This window comes from Staurois parvus, unplaced genomic scaffold (assembly GCF_062004578.1).
Source record: "Staurois parvus isolate SC_StPar_1 unplaced genomic scaffold, SC_StPar_1.0 ptg000303l, whole genome shotgun sequence".
In the NCBI taxonomy this organism is placed as follows: domain Eukaryota; kingdom Metazoa; phylum Chordata; class Amphibia; order Anura; family Ranidae; genus Staurois; species Staurois parvus.
Window position 1 is genome coordinate 16,091,523 of NW_028318099.1, and position 20,390 is coordinate 16,111,912.

General features: G+C 44.9%; 1 protein-coding gene across 3 annotated transcripts in view; it reads right to left on the reverse strand.

Moving 5' to 3' along the window:
- The window catches only part of TWNK (twinkle mtDNA helicase), a 44,916-nt gene extending 24,872 nt beyond the window's left edge, over positions 1 to 20,044 (reverse strand). For all 3 annotated transcript variants that reach the window (XR_016313582.1, XR_016313581.1, XM_089683292.1), the window contains exons 1-2: positions 19,913 to 20,044; positions 15,696 to 17,380 (exon numbers count right to left, since the gene is read on the reverse strand). Coding sequence is in view for 1 of the 3 variants with exons in the window: in XM_089683292.1 (XP_089539418.1) it covers positions 15,696 to 16,989 (1,294 nt within the window). In the remaining 2 variants the exon portion in view is untranslated. The remainder of the gene's footprint in view (positions 1 to 15,695; positions 17,381 to 19,912) is intronic.
- Positions 20,045 to 20,390: the final 346 nt, after the last annotated feature.

Here is a 20,390-nt window from a genome sequence, read left to right on the forward strand (position 1 = left end):
GATACCCTCAATGCTGGCAGATTGCCAAGAACACCTTGGGATGCAGAGCCCATTCCCCCGGAAGCAACCGCTGACGACTGAGGTAGTCCGTTTGCCAATTCAATATCCCTGGAGTGAATACTGCTGACAGAACTGGAATATGCCCTTCTACCCAAGTCAGAATGTGATATACCTCCTCCTGAGCTCTCCGGCAGTGTATGCCACTGCTGTAGCATTGTCTGACTGGCCAATCACGAAGCCTGATCGTCCGATATCTCAGGGCAAACCACACCGCCCAAAGCTCCAGGATATTGATGGGATGGATCTTTTCCTGCGGCGATCACATCCCCTGAACTGTGGTCCCTTCTAGAACAGCCTTCCTACTCGAGCGGTTGGCATCGATTGTTAGAAGCTTCCAAATCACTGGTGGGAAAGATCTTCCCTTTTTCAAATTCCGAGCTTCTAACCAGCAATTCAAGCTTTCCAGCACCCGGGGGGACAAAGACAAGTGGTAATCCCACACTGAAGCCTTTTTGTTCCATGCCGACAGAATATTCCTCTGCAAAGGTCTTGAGTGGAACTGCACTTAGGGCACTGCCTCGAATGACCATACCATCTTCCCCATTAACCCCATACAGAGACGAATGGAAGGATACTTCCTGCTCCTTAAACTCCGAACCTAATCTCTCAGGGTGCGGCCCTTTCCTAGAGGCAGAAACACCTTTCCCTGAACAGTGTCTAGGACCAATCCCAATTACTCCAGACTCTACTGGCTCCAGGGCCGACTTCTCAAATTTGAGCACCCACAACCCAAGCGTTCCACAGTATGAATTGCAAGAGCTAATTTTTTTTCCTAGGCTTGGACCAGACTGATCCCTGAGCAGTAGTTCGTTCAGAAAGCCCAAAATCGATATTCCCCCAGTTCTGAGCAGCCCCACAACTGGAGCCAGAATCTGAGCTGGAAATATTGGTACATGCAGGTATGCGTCCTTGATATCTATGGACGCTAGAAAGTCTCCCTCTTCTAAAAATGTGACTTCTGACTGGACTGACTCCACCCAAAATGAACGAATCTTTAGATTCAACTCCTTTAAGTCTAGAATAGGCCTTATATCCCCATTTGGCTTTGGAACTGTGAATAAGTTTGAATAAAATCCCCGAAATCTTTCATCCGCTGGAACCTCCACAATCATACCCTGGGACATCAGCCGGTCAACTGCCTGAAACAAAGATTTCCTTCTCAAAGGATTCGTGGCTACATTGGACCTTAAGAAACGGGGAGGAGGAATTCCCCGAAAGTCCAGTTTGCACCCCTGAGCAACTGTAGCAGTGGCTCACTCGTCCTGGATCAGCTCTTCCCAGATCTTCGAAAAAAACAAAACAAAAGTCTTCCCCCCACCTGCACAAGTGCGGGTGCTCCTTCATAATGAATGCCCAACTCTTTAGCACACAAGATTCTGCACATGTGTACCGACAGAAGGGCCATGCGGAATATCTGCTAAATCTAATCCTTAAGGGCATCAACTGCAAAACACAAGGCCTGTGGTAAATCTGCCAAAAACACAGCCGTATCCTCCCCCAAAACAGATGGTCTTCTAGCCACCCATTTAACGCGGTCATTCAGACTCTGACAGATACCGAGAGCAGCAACCACTGGTTGTGTGGCAGCTCCTGCCAGGGAAAAGGGGCTTTGAGGAGTGATTCTAATCTTTAATCCACCAGAACCTTAAACACCCGGGGAATTATCCACAGGGCAAGTTAAATGCTTATTCAGGGAAGACACCTCCGGCATGCCCCACTTCCTTACAAACTTCTCCTCCATAGGATACAGAAGGGAGAATCTTTAGGTGGAACAAAAACTCTGTCTGGGAGCTCCCAGTCAGCATACATAACTTGCTCCAAAAGAGGGTGCACCGGAAACGCCTTAATACTTTAAGGCAGCTTTAATGAGCCCAAAAAGGAACAAGAGACCTCAAATACCTCTACTGGAGGTAACTTGAAACCTGACTGGACCATATCAGTGAGGGTCTTAATAACCTCTGTAACTGAGAAGCAGAACCCCCCTGCTTCTCATCAGGCTGTGACTCCTCTGACAGATCAATTGCCTGACCCTCTTCAAAATCCTCTACCGCATCTTCATCCTCAGGTTCCACCCAGTCTTGTTCAAGGACTGGTGGACCCAAAGATGGGAATCTTTCCTGCTTCTTACCCCCTTTGAGCCACCGATGCAAACAATCCAGCAATCTTGTCTTCTAAACCTGATAAGGCTGATACAAGCTCCTCCTTAATTATGTACTCTGAAGCGGACGCACTGGTAGTAGCCACAATGCCGGACAAAAGCAGCGTTTCCGATTGACCTGTTGCCCCTGGTCTTTCAGGAGAACTTCAATTAGGCTCCACAGGACCAGGTAGTGGTGCATTTGCACCTCTTCCTGCTGTGCCTCGCCCACACCACTTTCTGGATGACATTACCTCCACTAGTGTTACATGAACGGTGTAAGAATTTAATCAATACACAGAATCCACAATAGACCTGCTTAAAGTGAAGCAACACACTCCAATGCTGTCCACTGAAAAAAAATGGGAAGCATGTACACAACCCTCCTGCCTGACTGGCTGACCCTCACAGGGAAGTACTGATGTGCCCTTAGAATAACCTGCCCTGTGTCTTGGCCATCCCTCCAGGGTCCAGCATCGATAGCAGGGTCCAGCGCCGTAAAGCCACATTACAGGCAAAACCCTAAGGATTCTTCTACTTATCCAGCAAGGTTTGGGTACCATGCATTTTGGCTAACAGCTTTTCAGATGGATCCAAATGAGATCCATGACTCTCAGTAGAATAGTTTCAGACCTCCCAGTATGCTTCACAGAGCATATGCAGCACATGTTCAGTGAACATCCACCTTACAGACACTGGCAAAAAAAGTATTTTTCCTGTGTAGGTGGGGTTATATGCAGGAGGACTTCCTGTTTGATTGGTCAGCCAGTGTCCATTCACCTACAGGTGGCATATAACCCACAGTCGTTATTATGGCCTGCTCTGTGTCCCATGATGTATGATGAAGAAAATTTACACTTTGGATGTTTTCAACACTGGACACGAGAGAAAAATTGATATGCAACTTAAAAAATAATTCAAGATGTGTTTATGGTGCATTTTTCAAACAGGGCACCAAAGATGCAGCAAGCAGGACTTTTTAAAACTGCAGAGTACTATAAAAAAAAACAACACAGAGATGTGAACAGCTATAGTTTAAAGATATCTATTTTTTATTTGTTTTTGTCAGGCTGGAAAGGTGCCTATTAGCACGGCAAAAGTGCACCAGTGTGTATAGGGTTTTACAAACCAACAGACATCAAGAGATCAAACAGATTCAAGTCCACAACTTTTCATAGTCTATACCCAGAAAAATAGTAACCCTGCCCCTGTATAGTGATTGGGCCCTCCATCACCATATGGTAAAGACACACACATATAAGCAATTCCATTTCAATTCTTGCTTTGCATTTGATTTTTTAAAAAGGTATCTCAGCCAAACATCCACTATGTAGAAGATATCCTTTTCTAGATGTACATGAGACAAAGGATCATTTATATACAATAAAATGTGGGAATATTAACCTCAATAATTCAATCACGTGAAAAACAAATTCTTGTTATGTCAACTGCACGATTGGATTATTGAAGCCAATATCTCAACTCCTTTAATAAATCAGCCCTATAGAGTGGCTCAGACAAACCACCAGTGCACAGTACCACAATCATCATCAGAATGCAAAATGCAGGACACTTCTCACCTACCTAGTAAACTGCTAAAAGTAAAATAAAACTTTCAGCCCTGGTTCACACTGATGCGATTCCTATGCGTTTCCCGCACTGCACCTCAATTTCACTTTGTTTTGTGATCTGCTGCAGGTGTTAATGGAAAGTTAAGACACCCCAAAAGCAGTTTGCATTTGTCTAAACTGGAATTGCATGGGTATAAACACCTATGTGATCTGGATCCAGCGCAAATAAAAAAAAAAAAAGCTGTCAGCACCTTTTTGATGAGATGAAATTTCAGCCAACCAACATGAATGGGCTAAACTTGCACCACATTGAATCATGTGATTTTTCACAGCAATGTGGTGCAATTCACATGCGGTTCATGGAGTGAACCTAGGCTAAAAGCATGTAGAGTGAATCTACAAGGGATCTTTGAAATGTTTCCGCACTTATATATATATATATATATATATATACAGTTAGGTCCATATATATTTGGACACAGGCACAATTTTAGTTTTTTTTCAGGCATTTACCAAAACATATTCAAGCTATAGTTATATAATGAATATGGTCTGAAAGTGCACACTCTCAGGTTTAATTTGAGGGTATGTACATCCAAATTGGAAGGGTTTAGGAATTACAACTCTTAAGAGTAGACAATTTAATCAAAAACTGTTTCATGACCAGGTGTGGGCTACTCTTTTGTTATTTCTTCATCAATTAAGCAGGTAAAAGGTCTGGAGTTGATATTTGCATTTGGAATTTATTGCTGTGGACCTACATCATGCTCTCAAAGGAGCTGTCCATGCAAGTGAAACAGGCCATTGTAAGGCTTCAAAAACTAAACAAATCCATCAGAGATATAGCAGAAACATTAGGAGTGGCCAAATCAACACTTTGATACATTCTGAGGAAAAAAGAACGCACCGGTGAGCATAGCAACATAAAAAGGCCTGGACGTCCACGGAAGACAACAGTGGTGGATGATCGCAGGAGAGGTCTATGGTAAAGAAAAACCTGTTCACAACATCTAGATAAGTGAAGGACACTCTCCAGGAGGTGGAGGTATCATTGTCAAAGTCTACAATCAAGAGAAGACTTCATGAGAGCAAATACAGAGAGTTCACCAGAAGGTGCAAACCATTCATAAGTCTGAAGACTAGAAAAGCCAGATTAGACTTTGCCAAAAAAATCTAAAAAAGCCAGACCAGTTCTGGAAAAGCATTCTTTGAACGGATGAAACTAAGAGTAATCTGTACCAGAATGACGGGAAGAAAAAAGTGTGGAGAAGGCTTGGATCAGCTCATGATCCAAAGCACAAAACGTCATCTGTAAAACATGGTGGAGGCAGTGTGATGGCATGGGCATGCATGGCTTCCAGTGGCACTGGGTCATTGGTGTTTATTGATGATGTGACAGAAGACAGAAGCAGCCAGATGAATTCTGCAGTGTTTAGAGATATACTGTCAGCCCACATTCTGCCAAATGCAGCAAAGTTGATTGGATGGCGCTTCACAGTACAGATGGCCAATGATCCAAAACACACTGCAAAAGCAACCCAGGAGCGTTTGAAGGAAAAGAAGTGGAATATTCTGCAAAGGCCAAGTCAATCACCTGATCTCAACTTAATTGAGCAAGCATTGCAAGAACAACTGAAGACAGCTGCAGTTAGAGCCTAGCAAAGCATTAGAAAGGAGGAAACCCAGTCTTTGGTAATGTCCATGGGTTCCAGACTTCAGGTAGTCATTGCCAGTAAAAGATTCTCAACAAAATATTAAAAAACATTTTATTTATGATTATATTCATTTGTCCAATTACTTTTGTTCCCTTGAAAAAAAAAAAGGGGATGGCTACTCTTGATACCTGAAAAAAAAACTAAAATTGTACCTGTGTCTAAATATATATGGAACTGTGTGTGTGTCTATATATATATATATATATATATATAAAATAGAGTTAGAAAAAGCACTGAAACTTACAAAGAACCCTTGTAATGTCCAGAAAGACGATCTTTTATTCTACACTAGTTCAAAATAGAAAATCAGGTAGATTCCCAAAGCCAAATCTTCAAAATCTGAAACTGCCTCAGGGAATCACAGGCATATCAATTACCTGGGTTTTCCACTGAAGTGAACAGGTATAATGGCAAACACGTGTCAGCACAGAAAAATATCTGTCAGGGGCTGTGTGTCTTTAGCCAGGTCACACATCTCCAGGCAGCACTGTAGGTTAAGTATATTATATGCTCAAACAGCTTATTCACACATAGCACAAGGTGTGAATTCAGTCTTAAAAACATTTCTGTTAAAGCCGATGTCTGGGGAAAGTGAAAATCATCCCTTACAGTGAGGTTGCTATTGGCTATATTTTGTTAAACGATAACCCAGAACAATGTAGATTTAAATTTTAATACCGTTTCACACAAAAAATTAAATTTTACTTACCAGGCCTATGTAGTTTGGTTTATTTCCAAAATTACAGCAGAACTCCATACAAATCTAAAAATGAATAACCCAAGCCTGAGGTTGGAGCAGCAGATGAAAAAGTGGGAATTCAGAAGGAAGGCTATACCGGAAACAAGCAAACAGCCACAAAAGCCAAATGCAACTCCCAGGGAGGGAAAGTGCCCAGGAACACACCCCTTACCCACCACCAAAGTTATACTGCAGCCCAATTCACCAGATCCTTGCAGGGAAGGGCTCATCACCGTGCATCAGTACCACCTGCTGTCCTGTTGCTCTCCATTCAGGATGGTAGCAGCGATCCCCCATACTGTTTTGATCTGCATCCCAGTCCCGGTGTGACCTGAAGCACATTATCCTGGGGCACCAAAAGTGACATCAAAAGTGCCAGACACCAGAAGTACCTGAAACTGAGTCTTGGGCTGAATGCACCCACTAGGTAGCAAGCCTCTGCACTTCACATGGTCCCAGACACCCTGGAACATGCCAAGAATGAGGAGGACATGGCTTCACGAGTAGACACCCCACATCTAGATAGGGAATCTGGAGTGAAAAAAAGGAAACCCTGTGACCAAATTAGAAGCTGAAGGCAACACATATCATTTTGAGCTGCACTACAAGGGGGATCACTGACCCAACAGCCATCTGGTCAGGATAAAACGACAATGATTGTTTTACTGGATGGGAGGAATTCTACAATGACAGATGATGTGGTTTGGAAGTGGTTCAGCTTGTGTTTCCCTTAGACGAATGAGCCAATCATCTCTCAGGGTGCTGTCCTGGGAGGTAATCAGGGAAAAAAAAGCAGCTATTTACAATCACTCCAGAGGTTCCTAACCAATATTTCTTTTCCACCACTAGATGTCCTTAGTCTGATGAACAGACCCATTCAAACCACGTCCTCTAAGCCCAGGTTGTTCTGGACCTGACCGAGTCTGTAACTGAACAGAGAAAAGGGAAGCAGCACAGAGATGACCTCACCTCTCTATCACTATGCTTTCTCCTATCAGCAAGTTCCTTGTCAGCATACAGTATATGAACTGATTGGCAATTTATGCTGCTTCTTCCTTTCACTATCCTGTTGCACAGGAACTGCAAGACTGCTTGCCATTAAATAATACATTAATGACATTTTATTGGTTACAAAGCTGCATTCATTTGCATCTTTTATATTTGCCTAGAGTTCAGCTTTAAATAAAAATTCAAGGCATCAGCACATTATACATAGCTACATTGGTCCAGCTGGATCAATGTAACTATGTAAATGACATACCTGGCTGATACCACTGGATATCACTGAAGCAGACACTGCTACTTTGGTGATCTCCACCTGCCTCTGAGTCCTGAGCCGTACAGCTCAACAAATTTTCTGAATGAATCTAAAGCATTCTCTGAATGGAAGTTCACTAGAAGCTGCCTCTGCCTTGCTTCCCTGCTGTCAGGATCCAAGCTTTAACTCTGTTTCCTTTATGAAACCAGTAAGGGACTCAGTAACGCCCTTCAAAGTTGAGGCCTATCACCAGGCTGCTCAGGCACCAAGCAGTGCTTTATGGAAATCAAGAAGGTTGAACACATTTCCCCATATCCAGAAGTACCTGGCATTTGGATGCACTCCTGTAAAGGACACTGGCAGCAAGGGAGCAAATTAAAGGCAAGAGCAGGCACTTTTTGGTGTCTGCTATTCAGCATTTTGTTTTCCAATAGGCATAATTACATTTAGGTTAACCTGCAGCCAGGCTATGGACAATTAAGTATTTGCAATTACAGTATTTATAACAACAATCAATATATTAGCTTTAGAATAAGCCCTCCCTGGCCTCTGATGTTGCAGGAGCAATTTATCAATAATATTTTTCCAAATTTCTAATCTCTAATGTACACACACTACAGAAACTGATATTTATGTTCCCATTACATCTTGTATCACAAATGCTACCAGAGATTTGCAAAAATTTAAACCTGGAAAAGCTGCAGCATTACTACCAGAAGGAAGGAGCAGGTTGAGCTAAGCACCTGAAGGAAAGGGAATTGAAATTTAAGGATTGATTCCACCACACTACTTACAGTTGGGGTGGTCAGTTAGGGCTTGTTTTATAGCTCATTTACTGCTGAACAACAATATCTAAACCTAACCAAACTTCAGGGTCTCTGCTCTGGAATCTATTTCCCCCATGGGGTATATTTCACTTAGGGTGCAGGTCAAGCTAGGAGTCCGCCCTGCCTCCATATAACAGGAGATAGCAGCCTCAGCCTAACTCCATCCAGTCCAGTGGACTTGATGGAGTTAAGCTGAAGCTGCTGTCAGCTATTAGATGCTGGCCTTGCATATAAATGTCCAAACCCTGACCACAGGTTCACTTTAACTATGATTTAAGTGGAACTATTAAGTCGAACTATTGCACTAAAAAAAACAAAAACAGCATACTTGAAACCAGAAATGTAAATAGAAGCAAAAGGTCAAATTTTCTTTGATTTATTTTAAACCAGAGAGTTTGAAGGGTGAGCGAGGAAAAAACAGAGGGGTACCACATCCAGAAATATGTAAAAAAAATGAATGGAAGAATTGAGGTAAGCAGACTTTATAGGTACCCAAGGATTACACATGTGATATAGTTTAACCACCTCCCGCCCGCCATATAGTCCAATGACGGGCGCAATGTGGTTCTCTCGTTCTGAGAGGACGTCATATGACGTCCTCCCATTCTCACCGCGCATGCGCGGCTCGGCGATCGGCGGTGCGCTGTGTCCCTTGGACACAGCGGATCACCGATCACGGAAAGAGCCGAAAATGTCAGCTCGGTCATGTGATCAGCTGTGTCCAATCACAGCTGATCACATGTAAACACGGAAATGCCGGTTATTGGCATTTCTCTCCTCTCAAGCTGTCACGCTGACAGGGGAGAGGAGACCTGGTAATCGGCATTCCTCGGAGGGGACATCTACACTGATCATCAGTGTAGCCCCAGCAGTGCCACCTGTCAAAGTCCATCAGTGCCGATCAGTGCCACGTGCCAGTGCCCATCAGTGCTACATCAATGCCACATTTCAGTGCCCATCAATGCCACATATCAGTGGCCATCAGTGCCACATCAATGCCACATATCAGTGCATACCAGTGCACATCAATGCCACATATCAGTGCCCATCTGAGCTGCCTTTCAGTGTCATCCATCAGTGCCAGTCAGTGACACCTATCAATGCCAATCAGTGCCACCTATCAGTGCAGCCAATCAGTGCCACCTATCAGTGCCAGTCAGTGTCGCCTATCAGTGTGCATCAGTGCCACCAATCAGTGCCAGTCAGTGCCGCCTAACAGTGCCATATATCAGTGCTGCCTTTCAGTGCCCATCAGTGATGCCTGTCAATGCCCATCAGTGCCACCTACCAGTGCCTAATCAGTGTCCATCAGTGCAGCCCATCAGTGCCCATCGCTGCAGCCTCATTAGCGCACATCAGTGATGGAGAAAAATCACATATTTACAAAATGTTATAACAAAAACTAAGAAAAAACTTTTTTTTTTTCAAAATTGTTAGTGGATTTTGGTTTAAGAAAAAATAAAAAAACCGAGGTGATTAAATACCACCAAAAGAAAGCTCTGTCACAAAAAAATGATAAAAATTTCATATGAGTACAGTGTTGCATGACCGCTGTGACAGTATGAACGGCAAAGTGATGGATGGACGATATGTGTCACCTCGCATGAGATCATATTGTGAGGTGTAAGGTGGAGTCCACTCCGGGTTTTTGGGGCCACAATGGCAGAGGTGGTTCCGGACCAGAGTTTGGGCTCCACTGATGACCACCAACAGGTGGTATAAATAAGGCAGGGCTGGAGCAAGGAGTGGCTCGTGGCCTGGGACTCAGAGAGGTATTCTGAGAGAGCTGTGTGTATGGACTATACCTGCAAGAAAAGGTTTGCTGTTACTTTGTTTTGGTGACAGGGAGAAGCCCTTCACCTCTGAGAGAGGAATCATCTTTTGTTTAGTTAGTGCCTGGATGGCAAGGGTTTATTTTCATGTTCTGTTTATTTTCTGCAAACCTTTTAAATAAAGCTGACAACCAGTCAGATTTTGATGAAAGCCTGCTGTGCGGTCTACCTTTGTCCCAGGGAAGGAGATCCCCCACCTGAGCTAACCCCACATATGGTGGAGGATGCGGGCAGTTCCTGAGCAAGTGGGAAGATGGAGGAAATAATAAGAGCCTTGCTGCAGGCCAATGCAGCACAACGGGAGACAAATCGCCAGTTGTCGGAAGCCCAACAAGCACAACATGAAGCCCAACAAGCAGACCGAGAGCTCCTTAAGCAGGTGGCCCAACACCTATTAGAATTAAAGAAGGAATCTGCAGATCCACTGCCAGTGGAGCAGAAAATGGCGCGGACCAGCTATGTTTTGCAGAAGATGACACCTGCGGATGATGTGGAGGCCTATCTCACAACTTTTGAAAGGGTTGCTGTTCGGGAAGGATGGAAAAAGGAGCAATGGGCAGGACTGCTTGCACCATTTTTGACAGGTGAATCCCAAAAAGCCTATTATGACCTGGAACCAGGGGATGCCCAGGACTATGAGAAACTGAAGGCTGAGGTCCTTGCACGCCTGGGTGTCACCATTGCAGTCCGGGCTCAGCGGGTGCATCAGTGGCATTTTAGGGCTGACAAACCACCCAGATCTCAGATGTTCGATTTGATACATCTCTCCAAAAAGTGGCTCCAGCCAGAGGTATTGTCAGGCCCTCAGATTGTGGAGCGTGTGGTCATGGACCAATATTTGCGTGCACTCCCTGCCACTTTGAGGAAGTGGGTCGGCCGTGGAGACCCTAAATCTGCAAACGAGCTGGTGGACCTGGTGGAGAGATATGCAGCCGCTGAGGACTTTCTTCATTCACCTGGGCCGTACCCCAAGGTCACTAGGGGTGGAAAACTATCCGGAAGATCCGGTAAGACTGTTCCATGGGCCAAAGGCTCAGAAAAAAATAAGACTATTGTGTCAGATAAGGAGACTGTAGGCTTAGGACCTAGAGACTGGCCAAATAGGTCAGGAAGGTCCCCAAAGCCATTTAGAGGTCTAAGCACTGAACATATAATCTGTTATCGTTGTCATGCGTTGGGTCATATTGCTGCAAACTGTCCTTTAAATGATGAACCTATGCAATGTGAAAATGCTTATTTAGGAAAACGCATGTCTCTGTTTGCACAGGTGGTATGTACTGCAGCATGTCAGAAACGCATGGAAAAACAAATGTGTGTGATTGCCATTGATGAAAAGCCAGTAACTGCTCTGCTAGACTCGGGTAGTGTTGTGACCTTGGTTAAGAGTGATTTGGTAAACCCTGCAAGCTTACACCCTAGCATGATTGGGGTTATTTGTATTCATGGTGATACACGTAATTACCAGACTGCTCTGGTGGAGATTGATACTCCCTGGGGCCCTGTGACCCATTCTGTGGGGGTGGTGCCCTCTCTGCTTCATGAAGCCATATTGGGGAGAGATTTTCCCCATTTCTGGAAGTTATGGGATAAGGAGGGGAGTCAGGAGGACCGAGCTCCCCCTGCTGGGGAAACAAAGAAAACTCCTGAACTCACTCCTGACCCCTTTGACGGCAAGGTGGAAGGGGAAACTGTCGGTGTGTCCGAGGAAGGCGTAGATCTTTTCCCTTTATCTGTAATGGCTGGGGAGCAGGAGGAGTTGGATCCAACCCCAGACATTGAGGAGATAGAGCAAGAGATGATCGCTGGCTCTAGTGAGAGTGGACAGAATGTGGTGCCTGACCTAGAGGTCAGAAAAGAGGATTTTTGTACGGAACAACTGAAAGATTCCACACTTAATAGAGCCCGTGAAAACATTAAAATGATTGATGGGGAACCAGTGGAAAATGATGTAGCGGTGTCTTTTCCCTACATGGCTCTTAACAATAACTTGCTGTATCAAGTGGTAAAGCAGGGGGAGGAGGTGGTAGAACAGTTAGTGGTCCCCAAACCCTTTCGCCGGATGGTACTGGATTTAGCCCATGGGCATATAATGGGTGGACACCTGGGTGTAGAGAAAACAAAGGAGAGAATAACCCAGAGATTCTTCTGGCCAGGCTTACATGGAGACGTCAAAGCGCACTGTGAGTCATGCCCAGAATGTCAATATTCTGCGCCCTCACCCCATTTTCGCAGTCCGCTAGTACCTCTACCCATAATTGAAGTACCATTTGAAAGAGTGGGCATGGACCTAGTGGGTCCAGTAGTAAAGTCTGCCCGGGGCCATCAGCACATACTGGTGATACTTGACTATGCCACCCGGTATCCGGAAGCCATCCCCTTGCGGAATACCTCCGCTAAAAATATCGCTAAAGAGCTTGTCCGGGTGTTTAGTCGTGTGGGTATTCCAAAGGAGTTATTAACGGATCAGGGCACGCCATTTATGTCTAGAGTTATGAAAGAGTTATGCAAATTGTTCAAAATCTCCCATCTCCGCACCTCGGTCTACCACCCCCAAACCGATGGGCTTGTGGAAAGGTTTAACAAGACCCTTAAGAATATGTTAAAAAAGGTGGTGGACAAAGATGGGAGAAATTGGGATTTTTTGCTACCATATTTCATGTTTGCTATACGAGAAGTACCTCAGGCATCTACAGGATATTCGCCTTTTGAATTACTGTATGGTAGACATCCCAGGGGATTGCTAGATGTTGCAAAAGAAACCTGGGAGGGAGAGACCACGCCCTATAGAAGTGTCATCGAGCATATCTCACAGATGCAGGATAGAATCGCAGCTGTCATGCCACTCGTTCGGGAACACATGGAGCAAGCCCAGGAGGTCCAGAGAAGGGTTTATAACCGGGGTGCCAGGATCCGTACCTTCAACCCTGGGGATAGAGTGCTGGTGCTAGTCCCTACCGTGGAAAGTAAACTCCTTGCAAAGTGGCAAGGTCCCTTTGAAATTAGGGAGAAAGTGGGGGAAGTAAATTATAAAGTTTACCAGCCAGGAAAAAGGAAACCCGAACAAATCTATCATGTTAATCTCTTAAAACCTTGGAAAGACAGGGAAAGTTTGTTGGCAGTACCAAGCCCCCAAAAGGACGTGGTTCCCGTGGCCCCTCAGGTACCTATAACGGAAACCTTGTCAGTAGCCCAACAAAATGATGTTAAGGAGTTTGTGAGGAAAAATAGAGATTTCTTCTCCCCCCTACCTGAACTGACGACTGTCATACAGCATGACATAGTTACCCAGCCCGGGGTCCGTGTAAATGTCAAGCCCTATAGAATACCCGAGGCCAGGCGGGAAGCGGTGGCAAAGGAAATAAAGGACATGTTAGAGTTGGGAGTGATTGAGGAATCTCACAGTGAGTGGTCAAGTCCCATAGTGTTGGTCCCAAAACCAGATGGAACCATTCGTTTCTGTAATGATTTCAGGAAACTGAACAGTGTGTCTAAGTTTGATGCGTACCCGATGCCTCGGGTGGATGAGCTCATTGACAGGTTGGGAACGGCTCGGTACATAACCACCTTAGATCTGACCAAAGGCTACTGGCAGATTCCTTTAACGGAGGCTGCAAAAGAAAAGACGGCATTCTCCACCCCCGAGGGGTCCTTTCAGTATAAGCGGATGCCGTTTGGTTTACATGGGGCTCCTGCATCATTCCAAAGGATGATGGACAAGACGTTGAGACCACATCGCCAATATGCAGCTGCCTATTTGGACGATGTCGTCATCCACAGTCCAGACTTGGAATCTCATTTGTCCCGCTTGCAAGCGGTCGTAGATTCGCTGCGGGAAGCAGGTCTTACCGCCAACCCCAAGAAGTGTGCCATAGGCTTGGAGGAGGCCAAATATCTTGGCTACATCATTGGTCGAGGTCTCATTAGGCCTCAGATCAATAAAATTGAGGCGATTCAAAAGTGGCCCCAACCTGTAAATAAAAAGCAAGTCCGGGCCTTTCTTGGAATCACGGGGTACTACAGGCGGTTTATTCCCAATTTTGCCACCATTGCAGCCCCACTGACAGATCTGACAAAAGGTAGGGGGTCAGTCATGATTAAGTGGAATCCTGAGGCGGAGACCGCATTTCAAAGGCTGAAACAAGCTCTCTGTGCTCAACCTGTGCTTGTGACTCCAGATTTCACAACAGAGTTTGTGGTACAGACTGATGCCTCTGATGTGGGACTAGGTGCTGTCCTGTCCCAAATCAGAGATGGGGAGGAGCACCCTGTGGTCTTCCTAAGTAGAAAGCTCAACAAACATGAGAGAAACTATGCCATTGTGGAGAAGGAATGTTTGGCCATCAAATGGGCCTTGGAGGCCCTGAAATATTACCTGTTAGGAAGACCGTTCAAGTTGGTTACTGATCATGCCCCGCTCAAATGGATGTGTGATAATAAGGAAAAAAACAGTCGAGTGACAAGGTGGTTTCTCGCGCTACAAGTGTTCAAATTCACAGTGGAACACAGAGCGGGGAAACTGCAAAATAATGTAGATGCCCTTTCCCGGGTCCATTGCCTGGTTGGGACAGTTGCTCAGCCGCAGGGGCTTGAGCAGAGGGGGGGGATATGTGACAGTATGAACGGCAAAGTGATGGATGGACGATATGTGTCACCTCGCATGAGATCATATTGTGAGGTGTAAGGTGGAGTCCACTCCGGGTTTTTGGGGCCACAATGGCAGAGGTGGTTCCGGACCAGAGTTTGGGCTCCACTGATGACCACCAACAGGTGGTATAAATAAGGCAGGGCTGGAGCAAGGAGTGGCTCGTGGCCTGGGACTCAGAGAGGTATTCTGAGAGAGCTGTGTGTATGGACTATACCTGCAAGAAAAGGTTTGCTGTTACTTTGTTTTGGTGACAGGGAGAAGCCCTTCACCTCTGAGAGAGGAATCATCTTTTGTTTAGTTAGTGCCTGGATGGCAAGGGTTTATTTTCATGTTCTGTTTATTTTCTGCAAACCTTTTAAATAAAGCTGACAACCAGTCAGATTTTGATGAAAGCCTGCTGTGCGGTCTACCTTTGTCCCAGGGAAGGAGATCCCCCACCTGAGCTAACCCCACACCGCGCAATTGTCATTCAAAGTGCGACAGCGCTGAAAAATGGAAATTGGCCTGGGCAGGAAGGGGGTATAAATGCCCAGAAGGCTAGTGGTTAAAGGTAGTAAAATGTATTAACACATTAATGTGAAAATGTATCTAAAAAGAAAAGAAATGTTTTCTCCTCCGCATATAAGAGGCCCCATTAATCAGCAGTAGATACCATCCTTGATCCAACAGGGTAGTAAAGCTTATTATACATTGTTCCTGGTATAAGAATGGAGGCTGTTAAGAGGATCCAGTATTCAACGTTTCACAGAAAACAGTGCTTCATCAGGAGGGTGGGAGGTTTGAGAGATAAAACATCCAGACAAACATTCAAACTAACCACACCACAAAACAAGAATGCGTAACTGAGATATGTACAATTAAAGAGTGCCCATAAATCAACAAAAATGCTACCTTTACTTTTCATATTTTACCTGTAAATACTGTCAATTCGCCTTTCCTGTGTCCTTTAAGCAGCTTATTTAACTCAGGAAATCTGTCCCACTTTAAGCCAGCGACTTGCTCAGAATTTTCCAGCTGACCAAACACCTCCTGCCTGAGTTGGTGGAATGAAATGATAGACTTGTGACTGGCTGGGAGAGAGCTTTTAAGGATCTTATTGAAATTAAGTCCAAGATTAAGTGCCTGCAGAGGGCTGGGCTGCTGGTCTGCAGGTCGGATCAATGAGCACCTCTTAAGGCTGAGTTTTTTAGAAAATACTTTGGAAGCCTCCCAGGCACGCAGATCATCACCGAGCCACAGAATAATGCGTTTAAACTGCTCAAGATATGGTAAAAGGACAGGGGGTAAACAACTTATTCCTCGAGGTAGTGATACTGTGGTTACATTTGTTGCCTGGTGTAAGGCTAAAGAATCTACTTCTCTGCTGGTGATCACAACTTCCGTGTCCTTCTTTCCCAGTACAGAAAGGCCAAATAAATTCTGATAATGTGAAGGCAGAGGGTAAAAATTTTCAATGTAACTGACTGTATCATCCTGGCATGTAGCTGACAGTAGTTTTAAACCTTTCACAGTAGAATCCCTTGGGCTATACCATGGAAACACCAGACTTTTGGTAGGTTGGAAACACTTTACCCCAAACTTCTTCAGTGTACTATCGGTAATTTTAGAAATGCTGAACATAGCCTTTATAAGCTGAGAATACTCTTCTTCAACATCATGAAACCAAACTGCTCTGTTCCAGATCCGAGACACCTCCATATTATTAAAATGTGTATCCTCATCCTCGATATCACTGTCCCCCAAGAGGGTGGCCATGGTGTCAGGGCTCAGGAAAGAACAATTCTCTTTGTTGAGCATCTCCATGCTGTCTTTAAAATCTGCCCAAGTACCTTCCAGCAATGTTTCCTTGCAAAGAAAGCGCCCAGTGGTCTTGTCAATGAAAAGGTTGTTGCCTTTGTTGCAGGTGAAAGGGCTAGGGACATGCAAGCAGCTGTAGCCATCATGAAAGGAAATGCTCTTTGCCCGGAGGTACTGTCGGAGTTCGGTCACAGTTACTGGTGCTATGGGGGCATCCAAGATTGTTAACAGATCTTTCTTAAAGTGCCTACGGGAAACACCTGCAGAAGCCAGCGTCCCTTTCCAAGCAGCCCCATAATGTAATCTGATCTTCCCAGCACAGGAAAGGAACTGATGATCTGTAATCTGGAATGGAGGCCCAGGGACCAGTCTGTAGAAGGCACATCTCATCATTGTGAATGGTAACATGATTTCCCAGAATAATCCTTCTACATCCTGTAGAGAAGGCTCAACATTTCTATCCTCACTTGTGGATTTGACAAGGAATCACACAAAAAGACGCAAATTTGCAGAAGGCATTGCCATGCCACTATTTTTCCAAACACCTTGGTGCCAAGTACATCTCCAGAGCAGACCCAAGTCAGTTACAAAGGAAATCTTGGTTTAGATTAAATGATTGTAAGGTGACTGTTCATGCCATGGTCATTGTACCCAAGCTAACACTTAGGGAGCTGGTTAGTGTCCACTGTCCATAACCAAGATGTTGGCATGATGTTGTCATTAGTGTGAAAATAAGACTTCCAGGTTGATAGCAGCAATCGTCGTAGAATGAAAGCAGAACATTCATCAATGTTAGTTGCTGAAAAAAATAAACACAACAAAGTGTAAATTTTAGTGTAGATTTACACACACAAATTTACCAGTCCTTAAATGCCGTGGCTGTTTTAGTTTCCTTTTTTCCCCAAGTTTTTCATTTACTTCCACCTAGTGATCTTATCAGTAGCATATTTTAGATTGCCAACATTTACTGGCTGTACTGTATTTGTGGACAAGGAGTGTTGTTACCTTAGGACAGGAAGTGTTTTAGGCTACAGAACACATCCCCTCTTCTCCACAATACTGGGGGAGGAGTGTTGTAGTCCATAGAGATAGCATTGAACAAAGCTACATAATAGTCAGCAGAGAGCACAGGAAATTCTAAACTCATATGATTTCTGGCAGGATCTACAGATTTTATTTTCACTCACAGAACAGATATAACAAAATGCTTTCAAGGGTATGTTTACCAGACCAACAGGGAGCAAATCAGAAAAGTTAATTGTTAGAGTTTACATACACTAAATTTCTTCTATACTATGCTGTATCTTATAGTACTATTCCCCAACACAATTCTTATCTGTTATAACTTGCCTCTCTATATTTTCCTAGCACACCTGCCTTGCAGCCCTGGGGTTCTTGCTTCGATTCCCAACCAGGACACTACCTGCATGGAGTTTTATGTTCTTCCTGTGCTTGTGAGGGTTTCCTCCCACACTCCAAAAACATACTGGTAGGTTAATTGACTCCCGTCTAAATTGGCTCTATCGTTAATATTACTTTAAAGGACAATTTGACCTTTTAGGAAAAAATAATAAATGCACATATTTTTTGCAGGTAAAAAAAAAAAATTGCATTTATTACTTTTTCCCCTAATAAGCCTAGAAAGCATTGCAACTGTGACTAGCAGATCAGAGGTGCAATGCCAGAGACCTGTAGGCATGCCCTGCAACTTTCAGCCTGGGTTCACACTGATGTGGTGCGGAATTTGCAGCATTGTCTGTGCAAATTCTGCACTGCATCAGAATCGCACCCCGTTCATGGGAACCACTGAGGGTGTGTATGTTAACACCCCGAAATCGGTCCGCAAAATGCAGTGCAATGTGCAGAATCGGATCGTATAGGTGTGAATATCCATGCGATCTGATTCTAGTGTGGACCCAAAAAGGGTCCTGCACCTTTTTGGTGCGGTGCGATTAGAGCCATACAAAATGTATGGCTCCAATCGCAACTCACACAATTCTAAAGTGATTTGCGCAGGAATGCGGTGCGGTTCCTGTGCGAATCAAATGCAATGTACCGAGCCACATATGTGAACCTGGGGTCAGACTGTACCTGCTTACAAGTTGCAGGGCCTGTGAATGAACCACTAGGCCTCTCATCAGGAACCCCGAAGTACATTCAGAACTACAAGCAGTCAGCCACAATGGCTGACAGTAGTTGTAGTTCATGCACTCATAAGAAACGGTGAATGAATGATGTGGCATTAGCCCCGCACTGCCACATTACTTTCAAATAGTAACAGGGGGGAAAAGATCTCCCGTTCACTGTCACAGGGAGGAGGGGAGAGGCTGCAGCTGCTGGAACATGTAACATACTCCGAAAAGTGAATTTAACCTTTAAGCGCGCTCTGCCTGTCACAGTCCTGCTGTTCTTTTTCAACTGTCTTGCGCAATTCCTTAATCGCTAGAATAACCACCCAGCCTCCTAACCAGGACAGCCTGCACCTAGGATCTGCCCTGCTGAGAAATTAATGTAACAATGGAGTGTCTGCTCATCTATCATCATAGTGGTACCTAGCCAAGGTGAGGGAGGTCTGCCATGGTAAAATGCCACAGATCTATCACATGACCTGCGAAGGAAGCCACATGGGAAATGGGGGGCATAAGAATTCAGCGACTTTGTCCGAGGTGGCCGCAGTGATGAGAGGTCTGACTGAAGCTGGAGGGGGGCACACAGCCCATGACTACATGATCTCCCTCAAGGATGGATCTTGGGGACTGGCTGAGCTAACTATATAAGGACTGACAGAGGCAAAGAATATATGTTTTATATCACCCATAAGTGATGACCGAGTATAAACCCCAGGACAGGGCAGTATCACATACCCCCCAATACTGGAAAGGTGAACATGGCAGGATTACAGAGCAGTGGGCATAGTGCTGCCTGGGAATTCATGTACCATAGAGTAACCATTTTTGTTTTATTATTTATATAGTGTAACAATTTACACAGTGCTTGACGTATACTGTACATTCATATCAGTCCTTGCCCTCACATACACATAGCAGGGCCAATCTATACCGGAGCCAATGAACCTACCAGCAAGGCTTTGCAGTGCTGAAGGAAAGCAAGGCAAGAAACAACATGCAGACTCCATGCAGATGTCCTTGTAACCAGCCTGTAATGGTCTGCTATAATTAAACACAACAGCCGGACCACAGCAGTGTAGTGTAGCGACCCCCAATGTCATCATCCCCCGCACTGTGTGTACCACCACCTCCCCTCCTGTGTGCCTTTCATCAGTGCAATGCTCCTCTCCATGTTTCCCAGCCATGCCCTACTTTATACACACCTCGTGTTTACATCCCAGACACAAGACTTCTCAATGACAACTAACATGCCGTCCACAACACTGCCATGCTTTCATAACACAACTTCCGCTTCCGGTGAACGGAGAAGGAAGGAACGCCTACAACCTTGCCTACGTACTCGCTCCCGTGCGCGTACTCACGGCGCAGAAAACCTGGCACGTGTGCGATGTGCTCATACTGGCTGTGTTCCTAGTAACTAGTGATGCAGCTCAGCCCCGGCTTTGTTTTGGGGAGAACGTCTTCCGTTCACTGTGGGGTTGTTCTTCATCTGTGCTGCTGCTTTGGAGTTCTCAGTGTACCTTTATAATACAATTATCAAAATGTAATGTAGATAGGCAGTTCCACTCTCCTCAAACTGCGGCCAAGGGGGAGGCGCACATGGGTGATAGATCTGTGGGGTTTTTTAATGCCCTTACCATCACCGACCACCCACCTACAAGCGGACATGTAGGTGAGTAC